Source organism: Morone saxatilis, unplaced genomic scaffold, assembly GCF_004916995.1.
Source record: "Morone saxatilis isolate NCDOM2014 unplaced genomic scaffold, NCSU_SB_2.0 Contig3, whole genome shotgun sequence".
Lineage (NCBI taxonomy): Eukaryota > Metazoa > Chordata > Actinopteri > Moronidae > Morone > Morone saxatilis.
Genome location: NW_023339873.1, coordinates 1996750 through 2008359, shown reverse-complemented (window position 1 = coordinate 2008359; position 11610 = coordinate 1996750). Strand labels below are relative to the sequence as shown.

The following is an 11610-nucleotide window of genomic DNA, read 5'->3' as shown; positions in this document are numbered from 1 at the left end:
CGATGGCAAAGTCCATCAAACAAACAACAAGGGCAGTTTATAAAGTTAAAACCTATAATTTACTGAACCCATGTTCTTCCAGGTGAGGTGCGGTCGGCTGCCCTGCCTCCTCCCCAAGGCTCTGCCTCCTCCTCCGGTAGCAAACCCTCCGTCATGCCCCGGAGGTCATGAGTGCGTGGAGCATCAGTTCCTCACCTGCTTCTCGCCACCCTGCCACCAGTGGGGCGTGTGTTCGACGCCCGACCCCCCAACACCCCTGCACACCCAGTGTGAGCCTAACAGTGGTTACCTTGACAACAGCTGTGCTCACATCACTCTCATCTTCAAGAAAGACAGAGTGCCACAGGTGAGGGTCTCCCTGTATGTCAATAATGTGGTGTTATAGTTTATGGTTTGTGTTTGAATAAGTGATTAATCATTTAGAGTAGTTAAAAGTAACTTATTAAGCAAAAATACCAACAATTCTTTGCTTTACGTCATTGTAACTTGGACTAACAGCTGATTTGAAGATGTTACTTTGGATGATATTTTCTGAGATTTCATACAAAAAGCGATTAATCGCAACATTTAAGAATCTTGAACAGATTCAGTTAGGCTTTCCTATACTTTAACTGCCACTTTTGTCACCTTTGAGCAAGGCACCTTAACCTGAAATGTGTGTTTAAGCTTCTCAATGGCCCAGAGTGAAAATCTGTGGCTTTACACAGCAGTTTGACAGCTTTTATTCTTCCTTCTCCTTGGGTAATAAAAAAAGGGGAAATTAATTTCATGAAATTTATGGGTGAAAAGTGACTTCAGATGTCTATTATCTTCAATCTAGAGCGGCAAACACACATCATGCTTCAGTGTATACAGATGAGAGTCAGTGTTTGGTATGGTATAATATGCTGTCCAGCCCTACCATGAATTGTGTAATTTATCCATCAGTATACATTTGGAGGCTGTTCTTGTGTTTTCCCAGATAGTAAAAGTAAATCATTTTGTGAAGAAGAGTCAGCAAAGTAGTGTTTTTTTAAATCAGATTTAGATGTCTTAAAAATCTCCAAAATCCAGAAAAAACTTTGTACGTGGTGAAGACAAAAGCTGACAGCGAGACCATAAACTTCTAATTAAAGTGACAGACGTGTTCGGTCCTTAATGAACCTTCAGTCTTCACTCTCTTGTCCGTCCAGATGGTATTTTTGTTGTTTACTACTGTGTCATGAAACCTTAACTGGCCCCCTGCGGCAGGTCTGAATAAAGTTTTATGAATGGAAACAAATCTATTCCTCCAACACAGATACTGATCTGAGATCTGAGCCACAGTCTCCCCCGCTGGGCCGAGGCTTTCTGATTGGCTGCATCTGAAACAGACTTAGGAGGAATTAGAAGCTGACTGTTCCTCGCCAGCAGTGCCGATACTAATCTTTCTTATCTGTGTGTGTGTGTGTGTGTGTCACAGGGCACCACTGTAGAGAACATCTGCTCCGAGCTGAGGTACCTCCCAGTGACTCAGACGCTGGCCGAGGAGCGAGCGCTGCTCATCCTCTGTGACCTGTCCTACTCCAACAGTGACGCCGTGGAGGTCGCCATGGTGATTATTACACACACATACACATACATGCCCACACACACACTTATATATACCATTTTCTGTGCTGTGTGCTTGAACACAGTAGCTCATTTCGAAGGCTGGTTCAAGTCGAGACCACAGTAGGGTGGACTGGTAGCTGTAGAAGTGCCTGTTCCACCTCCTGGGCACTGTCGAAGCTCCCTTAAGCCAGGCACCTAACCCCAAACCGCCCCCGCAGACTGCTTGAAGACGCACCGCTTCTGACACCTGAACCACAACGGAGACTAGTAGCTAATGCTAGCTTAACCGCTCTGGTTGAATGCTCCTCGTGTTAACTTCAACGCTCACCGCCGCCGCGTCTTATTGAAAGATAATTGTGTTTTTTTTTCATATTCTTCTCCCCTTTTGCAGTTTTCTATGAAATCTAAACCACGTTATTTAAAGATATGCAGGTATACAGACAAATACGAAGCAACCAACACCTACAGATTTAGAAGCTACTGCCTTCTCTCCCTCTCCACACCTCACTTCTCCCTCTTTTCCTCTCCCACTTTATTAAATCACACTTAATTTGTCACTGCAAATGGTTTCCAGAGGAGTCCAGTAAAATCTGAACCTTTTTCTATTTTCTGTTTCTTCCCTCTTTGAGTTAAAAAAAAGAAACAAGAAAGAGAAAAGGAAAAGAAAGAAGAGGGAGAGGCATTTGAAGCTTTTAACCACATCTGGATGAGATTTAGCTTTTCTGTTGGAACACCTTGCTGATCTTTGTCTCTGCTCTCCCTCTTCTTCTTTTTTCTGCTATCCATTTTTGCTCTTTTCGTCCTCCTCCATCTTCTTCTTTCTCGTCTTTTGCTTTTCTTTGCTATTTCTCTTTCTTTATCACTGTATTTTCTAACCCTCCTCTTTTATTGTCCATCTTTCTCTCCTCTTTTCTCTCTCTTCCCTCCTTCTTTCTCTCTCGGCCACCCAGACTCGGGGGAAATCAGTCACTTCGGGGCACTAAGCTCTTAATGGAGGGGATTAGTTCTTGTTCCTCTGATGTTTGCAAGCCTGTTTTGAGCGACAGATACAGGAAAAGGAGTGGCGGACCTGACATCCACCCAAACCCCACAACAAGACTTTCATAAAAAAAAAACTCCCACTCACTGCCGACTCGTGTTGCAGCAAAATGTCAGCGCTCATTTCCAAGTGTGGGTGAAATCTTTATAATGTCAGCGCGCCTGGCGGAGTGCGGCCTGCCGAATCGTGTCCGTTTATCCTCTTCCAAAGGCTCTGGGTGTGTTTGTAAACCCCTGAACCTGATCAGCTCTGCCGCTCTGCCTCAAACCTGAGCAAGAAACAAGTGGTTCAACATGTTTCAGTGCGTGGGAGAGCGAGAGGCGTCCCCCCCACACCCGCTTTATCTTGACATGTTGAGGCTGCGTCAAGTGTGCTAGAACGGAAATCGAGTGATCGCCAAGGAGTTCTAGCTAAATATTTGGAAGCGACATTCAGACGTTCTGTTTGGTGAAAAGTCAGATTGTCACAAAGTCCTTTAAAGTGGACGAGACGATACAGATTTAATTACGTACAAGGAACTTTCAGATTGTGTTGATTCTGGCGTCCCCTGTGGACAAATTGGTAGTGTTTCCACCGCTTCATTTCATTGACGTCAATGGGAATCCGGGTCACTGGCAGTCATTAAGAATAACTATATAGAAACTCTGTTTCTGCAGGTCAAATAGATTTTGGTGCATGTTACTTCCCATTAACTCTCCCTGTCTGTCTCTCAACCACCAACTATCAAATAATAAAGATATATAATGAAGTAAACACAACTAAGACACTGCCAGCTCTCAGCAGATGATCATTTTGACCCCACAGACAGTCTACAGTACTGAGGGTGGATACTGAGCTTTGTGTCACTGTGATGTGATCTGTCAGTCACTTTGGGGGGGCGGGGTTAGAGGTGTGTGAATGAGCCGCTGATTTCCTCAGGAGAAGAAAAGAGGAGTGTTTGTCCCCGGCCGAGCAGGGAGCACAGCTGGCCTGTTCTCTATTGTTTGTCCTAATTGAACTGCACAGCATACAGCTAATCCCCCCTCTAACCTCCCCCCACCACCTCCCTGCTCTCACCCGCAGCACCTTATTAGGCAATTAACTCCACCCTCTGTGGTCTCAGCGGGGGGGGGTCCGCAGCCTGCCAGATGTTAGGATGAGAATCTCTTTTATTCTGACGGATGAATGTGTGTGTTTTTTTCTTTCTTTCTCTCTTATTGTTGTCCTGCTTAGCCTCAAGCAAGACTCAGACCATTTGGCAAATGGGCTTCATTTTCTTTCTCTACTGTACTGACTGAATCTGTGCTGTCAGGTTCTTCACCACTGAACCTGTGGTGCTTTTGTATGTTTACATTTTTGTAGGGAGCATTTGGGTTCCTTGCAATCAACTTCTAGATGTCCTTGCAGAGTTGACCTTTTAAAGGTATCACGGGACAGATAATCGAGAAAGATGGAAAGACACTGAAGGGCTTGTAGCGTAAAGATAGTTGATTGTTGAGTCTCATTCCAATCGATATTTGTCAACCTGTGAGTGAGACTCAAAAATCAGCAGTCTTTCTTGGCTCTGATTGGTTGCTTTCTTTCAGGCCCAGTATATTCTTACAAATACCATTAGGAGCACTAAAACGAGCCAGAAGAACCAGATTTTTTTCACAGATTGTCTGTCTCATGTACTACTGAAGGTTTCAATAATCATGGCTAAAAGTAATTTTTATAAAAGTTACCCACTGCAGCTTCAAAGTAACAAACCACTCTATGGCAGCTTCATTACCACACAATGATAACGTAACTTCAACCAAAAAATAGAGGCAATGAAAAGCTCTCTGGGTATTACCAAGCTCAACTAGTTTCTGCAAGTTGATTTTTATACCATAAATGAAATTAAATGCAGCAAATGTCTCCCTAGAACCTAAGAAAATGTATAATAAGTATGATTATGCATATTACATATGTGAAGTCTTGCCTGTCAAGTTGTGCGTCCTCAAATCTCAAATGTGAAAACACATATTTTAATTTTTCAGTATGTGAAATGAAACACGAATTGATGCCTGTCCTCCGTCTCTCTTTCTCCACACATGTGCAGTCCTTTGAGCAGGACGGGCGGTCGAAGGACAGCGATCACGGGCAGATCCAGAAGGCGGCCAATGCCATCATCGGCGACCTGTCCAAACGCCCCAACAGCACCGTCATGCTAGCTGTGGTGGAGTTCAGAGTGGAGACGCAGGTGGAGTCGCCGCCTGTTGGTGAGTCGCTTCTTCTCATGCGTGTATTTTCAAAGGCCTTGGGACCCAAGTTGGGAACCGCTGCTCTACAAAACTGAACACATTTATCCTAATAGACCTTTTTCACAGCAGCCATTTTGACATGGAATAGTAGGGTAAAGTGTTACCAATACTAATTTAGGTTCCATGTTTGACCTGAATGGAACAGAACCTTAATTAGTATCATTGGTAACACCTGTGTTTAACCGGCTATTTCATGCTGAAATGGCTGCTGTGAAAAAGGTCAATTCTCTCATCTTTTGGTGGGTGGGGTTTTTGGAGGCTATTGCAGTATGTGAATGGGGCATGTTGAAGCAAATATGCTTTCTATTTTCTCCTAACGTCTCCTCCGACCTCCTCCCTCAGGTTACCTGGTCCCGGTGCTGTGCGTCGTCTTCAGCGTCCTCTGGATCTTCTGCATCGTTGTCTGCGTTTGGTGGACCCGCAAGAGGAAGAAAGAGCGCGAGAGAGCGCTCCGATCCGAGGAAACCACAGTTAACAACCGCATCGCCCTCAAGGACAACCGTGACAAAGACATTCAGTACGACGGCCCCCTCCGACAGAAACTGATGGGCTCCTCGGACAGGACGTGCGACGGGGCCGAGGAGGAAGGGGAGCAGGAGGGGGGGCAGGAGGAAGACGAGGAGAGGGAGCTGGGCATGGGGGAGAAGTGTCCGCCACAAAAGTGCTCCATAGCGGGGGCACAGGACAGGGGGGTGATGGGTAAGGGAGGGGTCATCTGCACGTCGCGCAGCGGTCCGGTCAAGGGGCCGCACCGGACGTACAGCCCCAAAGACAACCGGTGTAAAAACCTGAACGCCGCCAAGCTGAGCGAGGACATTAAAGACCACTATGTATGAACACACGAGAGGAGGAGGGAACTTCCTGAATCAAAAACAAACTGCGATGTCTTCAACGTCACTGACTCTTCGACTCTTAAAAGCACCAAAAGTGAAGATTACAAATGCTTTAATTTTCTATTTTCTTTTGTTTGTCACACCTTATTTAACGTCTTTGGCCTGCAGCACGGAGGCTTATTTTACCAAAAACCAACAAAAAAAAAAGCAGAAAAACAAACAAAATAAATAAACATCACCGCTTCTGGATTTCTGGATTTCAGTTTAATGGCCACACTGTTGCAATCAAGAAGAATTTAATTTTCTTGGCTCCTGATTTGTTTTCTGTTTACAGACTGTTGCTGTTTTCCATTTCGCCTCGACAGAGCTAACTTCGCTAACTAGCTTCCCTTTTTATTTCTTTTGGATCTAACTGAACGTCATCGGCTGGCAGCTGTTAACAATGTTTCTACTGTTTGGTGCATTCGGTTCCTGTCTGCCTTAGCCCAAACCTGCGGGCCTTTTCTACACCGTCTTGATATGATGTCTTTTTATATTTAAAAAAAAGATAGAAAACTTAAAAAAAAAAATAATGATTAAGATTTTATATGCATTTAAGTCCTGGAAGGTTGGCACAGAGAATCCACTGTATGATACCTGGCATGAGCATTTTTTGTTTACATTCATAAACATCTTTCCCATTTTGTGTTAATGCTTAAAGGTTCTTACGTATATCCTTTTAAGGTAATTGTGTCTGCTTCCTGCGAGTCTACATGATGATTTTTCAGTATTTGCTTTTGTAGAAAAGTGCCTTCAGCCCTTTCTTTTATTTCTCCTCTTCTCTTCTCCCATAGAGTTTATGCAGAATTTAAAAACATATAAAGGGAACGATGTCCTAGTAACAACTCTTCATACCACACTAAAGGTTATTTTCTTTGTGATGTACATATGTAAATATGGAAACAAATGGCTGTGTATATTTGAATTTAGTAACTTAAGTGATGCTTTGTATCATAGTTATTCTAAAGAATACGTTTTTGTGGTTGTTTTTTAAATGATGTCATTCCGTTTTAAAGTGTCTGTTGACACTTTGACAGGTTTTATACAGATTTTTCAGACTGTCCAGGGTCCCACTGAGTCATGAGCATTGGTTTAAAAAAGAAAAAAGATCATGATTGATTGTCTTTATGTGTTATGATTATTTGTTACGGCTGTTTTTTGGAGAGTTCGGCTGCCGGTCATTGTGAGAGCTTGTTTGGCTCTGAGCAGCATTGAATACAAGAACCTCCTGTGCGACAGTCCTGCTCATTTCACTGTGTTTGAGGGACTTTTGGGCCCCTAAAAAACAGATTCTGAGGGCCACCCTGCCTGCAAGAGTCACCTTTCTATAACAGTTGTTTAACTTCTACGTATCTAGCCCTTCCTCAAATTCAATTCTTGCAAAAATCAACCGTCTAGTTTCCCCAGTGTGCAAATTAGGTTTCAAGAGACCTTTTGCACCCACAAATTCAATTAATGAGGGCCAACTCTCCAAAAAGTGCTGTGCTTTCAGTGCTGCTTTTTAGTAAGACAGCTTCTAAATTATGTTTTAAACTCAGTAAATACTGTAGGTCTTTTCTACTGTCTCATTTCAGGCAGGTGTTTCACATCCTACTGGCTGTATGCACGTATATAAGTAATAAAAACACCCTGTTAGCATCCTGGTCGAAAGAGTTTCAGTGCACAGCACGGGCGGGTGATACTGGGCGACCTGGCAGCAGCCTTCAGGCCTCCAGCAGAGACATTCAGTCGTTTGCCTGAACATTTCATGAATCTCTCCTCATCGAGTTCACTTTTTCTTTGAAATGATGCTCGAGTAGGTGTACTTTTCTGTCCAACAGCATCACGGAAAATGACTTAAGCTGTGTCCAAAATTGCTCCCTCATTTGCTTATTTAGTCCTTTTAACACAAGAACCAGTCAGCTACTATAGTGAGTCATATACTGAGATTTATGACACATTAGTAACCTCAATTTGTGCCCCTCTGACAGTTGTAGTGTCACATAAACCAAATTTAGACGTCTACAAAAGGAACATTTCACAGCGTCCAGTTTTTTAAAATCCTTTTATATCCCTCTCAAATTTTCAGGGCACCAGAAGTTCTCAGGCCTAACACATTACTTGGTCTAACTTAGGGACTCCAAATGGCCCAAAATAAACTAGCCCTGTGCCTGCGTCTTAAACCTGCGCTATTTTTAATCCACGCTTACATGTCGCAGGGTCCAAACTACTTAAAAGCACCACTGCCAGTCTCCCTTTACCCTGCTCGTACTTTAGTTATGCACCACTCTACAGTCTGTTGACAGCAGGGTGTTTAGTGAGTATGAAAACCCTTCTTGTGCGCACTATTGCAAGACACCGAACCCCCGTCATAGACAAATCAAAAGGTGTGCGGATTGAATGGGAGTCCATTCGCGGTGGATAAGTGTGTATCCTACATTGTTTCCCCCGTTTAGCCCCGCCTCACCTCCTGTATCTATTCTGGTCTAATGAAGGGAACAAGTTGTGTTGTTGTTGATGTTGTGGTTGTTGTCCAGTGTTTGTAATGAGTCTGTTTCTGCACTAAGAAGGAGAAAAGAAACATTGAGCATTACCTCCACAGCGGTAGTGAAAATACAAAAAAACAGTCAAATATTGTCACTATTTGTGGATGAACATTATGTTTTCAATATTTTATTTTTTTGTTAATAATGCAAATCATGTAAAACCCAAATTCATATTCTGTCAGTAAATTTTACATTGTGTTAGTCCCACAGGAGGGGCTGAATGTGCAGAACATTGTAATTATTTTGTACAAAATTTGGTAAAAGTCTTGGTTTGTTAGTGGAATTTTTTTGTTTGTTCTTAGAACAATCCTATTATTTATTAAAGTATTTTATACCAAAGGTTATTTCGTTTTGTCATTTTTTTATGCCGAGATATTAAAGGTTTCTTATTGTATTTCTTAATGCGTGATCATTTTTAAAGAATAGAGTGCTCATTTTTATCCAGCTGGAGTGATTGTCACTGGCAGATTTTATCACTTGTAGCTATTTAGCTAATCACTATTCCTTGTAGCTAGTAGCAAGCTAGATATTTACTATTAACTCCACGAGTTGGTTGAAAACCCAGGCAGAAAATGTGATTTCATGGCTACAGCACATACATAATATATCATAGTAAAAAAGATTAAAGGCCAGGGGTCTCAAACTGGCTTGGAGCCGACTAGAAGAGGTCAGAACATAAACAGACCCATCCACCATTAAATGTAAAGTTCGGAAGACGTTTGGATTCTATAAGAAGTAAGGAAAGTTGGACAAAAGTCTGTAAGATCTGTCAGACAGCAGGTGTGGATGCTAGCACAAGCAAGAAGATATTAAACACTTTCCAGCTCCAACTGGGTGAGGTCTAAAGTATCACTTCATAAAGTCTTTTATTAGATATAGTTATCTGAAGGTAAGCAATGTCACTTTTATAGAATTGGCTTATTATAATTTAGAAAAATAATCATCTACATTAAACAAATGTTGAATAAGCAGATCAATCGTACTGAATCGTATTGTAGCCTATGTATCCAGTTACGTATCAGATCGTCTTTGAAGGAAGAGATACACACTACTAATATCTAGTTTTTCGAAATTTTGTAAAGATTTTACACTTGATGTTTTTGTTTCTACGATAGAAATTCATCAATTCGTACATTGAAGTCTTGCTCCCCCATACAGCCTCCAGGTAGCCAATAATCCATCTCTCGGCCTCCCGCCTCATTTAGCGCCAGACCAATGAGGTGAGTCCTTCACATGCCTCCATCTGCCCCTTTAATGACACTGTGGGAAATGATTAACATTAGCCGGCTCTGCATGAAAGCCTCCTAGCAGCTGTGTTGGATATCCATAATGCTTGGTAGGACGTTATGTGCCGTGCTGTGTGTGTTCATTAACCCGGCAGTTGTTTTGGGAAGAATGGGAAACGTGTCTGGAATCCTGGATGCCACGGCGCTCAGGTCACACGCGTGTACGGGGGCATGGTTGCTGACCTACTTGGAGGGGAGTACAATGGAGGAGAAGTGGAGATGTTGGTGTAGTTAGAAGGAGGACGGGCCAGCAGTGGCATTGGGATCACGTGTCATCATACAATGCCGCATGTAAACTGATACCAGATTCCTACAGGAGCTGGTTATAGTGAAGGCCATCGGTCCACACGGGTTCCATTTTTCCAAGCCAGCTTCTAAATGGACATTGTAGTGAGATTGTTTGTTTTCAAGATAAACTTTTAAGCCCACAGGGACAGGAAGTCCTTCAAGTGTCAAGAATGAACATTTGAACGCGTCCAGTGTAATGTGGGTGTCAAAATGCACACAGGCTTTGATCTGTTCAGAAATGCATTTTAATGCTCAAATGAAGCTAATATGAGGTGTCAGCTATCTAAACTTGAAATCATAAGAGTGTTTTCCAAAGTCCACATTATTTGTTTGTGTTTGATATTTAATGATAACAGCGCTTCGGTACACAGACCTTCATCATTACCTGTTGAAGGTCTGCGTACCGAAACACACTCAGTCTTTTGTTCCGTACTGTTGATCCATGGTCTTCTCCTACGCACCTGTCAACTTACAGATGTGCAACAATTTTGCTCCTTAACATTTATAATTACAACAGCCAATCAGGAGTGTGCGCATGGCCATTTTCAAAGGGATTTCCTGACCTCTGACCTCAAGATATATGAATGAAAATGGGTTCTTTGGATACTTACAAGTCTCCTCTTTGCAGACATGCCCACTTTATGATAATCTCATGTAGTTTTTGGTAGAAATATATGTTATTTCTGTCTGGTTTACTTGAATATTTCTGCATACTGGGGTCCCTATTTGAATTGCATAAATTGGGAATGACTGGAAAGCTCACAAACATACTTCGTGCCACCCCTGCATATGTTAGTGCCACACTTGTGCCACACTTGTGCCACCCCAGTCAATAAAAAGTCTTGACATGCCCCTGCAGCCAATAACTCTTATAATGTACAATTGGGCATGAGAATGTAAAAATGTGACTTAAAGAATACGTATCATATTTTATTTGCCTTTTTACACTTAAGTAAAGTAGTTTTGTGTTTACCATGTTTATTCAACAATTTTAATAACCTATAGATGTGTTTTTTTTAAGACTATGGTAGACCTAAGTGGAAATATTATTTTAATATTTAATATTATTATTAATATTTTTGCTTTTAAGACTTTAGAAATACAACCTCAAAAGTTACATTTGAAGGTAGCATTTAGCTTGTGTTTGCAATATGAGAGTCACTAATTGGTTGTCTCATGTGTGGTCATTCATTGGCTATCAATAGGGCCACATAGCATCTGATTGGCTAACCCTGACAATCTGACCCTAACCAATCTCACTCCTCATGCCTTAACCTAACCAACCCAACCAACAAAGGCAATGAGTACTAACCAATGAGAGGGAGAGTAGGGGGGGTCATGAATGACTCTGCCATCCTGGGCTAAAAACAAATTAACAAACTGGTGATGGCCATGAGAAGATTTCAGGAAGTAGCTAAGTGAGCGATATTTCTTTAGCAAGAAGAAATGTGTGAGGAAGAGAGCAGAGCGTCCCAGTGAACGAAAGCTGGAAGAGGCGGAAGTTCGGTGAGTTTCTGGAGTTTCTTTGTTACATTGTTTGTTGTTGTTGCTGCTAAATTTGGAAACTTCTTTGTCTGTAAAGACATTTTTCCACCTTGTGTTTCCTGCTATGGAGGATGATTTTTAACTAAACGTAGAATTGAATGTCCAATGTTGAACCCAGGATGAACACCTATAGGCAGAAAATGGTTGCACATTCAGATTTCCAAGTAAAAGTTGACTAATCTAATCTGCATGCTCTGATGAAAGCCATGAGGCCGAAAC

At 42.2% G+C, this 11610-nt stretch overlaps 1 protein-coding gene across 2 annotated transcripts in view; it reads left to right on the top strand.

Moving 5' to 3' along the window:
- LOC118336801 (protein jagged-2-like) overlaps window positions 1–8611 on the top strand; it is a 57112-nt gene extending 48501 nt beyond the window's left edge. For both annotated transcript variants that reach the window (XM_035673535.1, XM_035673534.1), the window contains 4 exons: window positions 83–346; window positions 1442–1573; window positions 4674–4833; window positions 5218–8611. In XM_035673535.1, the coding sequence (XP_035529428.1) occupies window positions 83–346; window positions 1442–1573; window positions 4674–4833; window positions 5218–5711 (1050 nt within the window). In that variant the 3' untranslated portion in view covers window positions 5712–8611. The remainder of the gene's footprint in view (window positions 1–82; window positions 347–1441; window positions 1574–4673; window positions 4834–5217) is intronic.
- Window positions 8612–11610: the final 2999 nt, after the last annotated feature.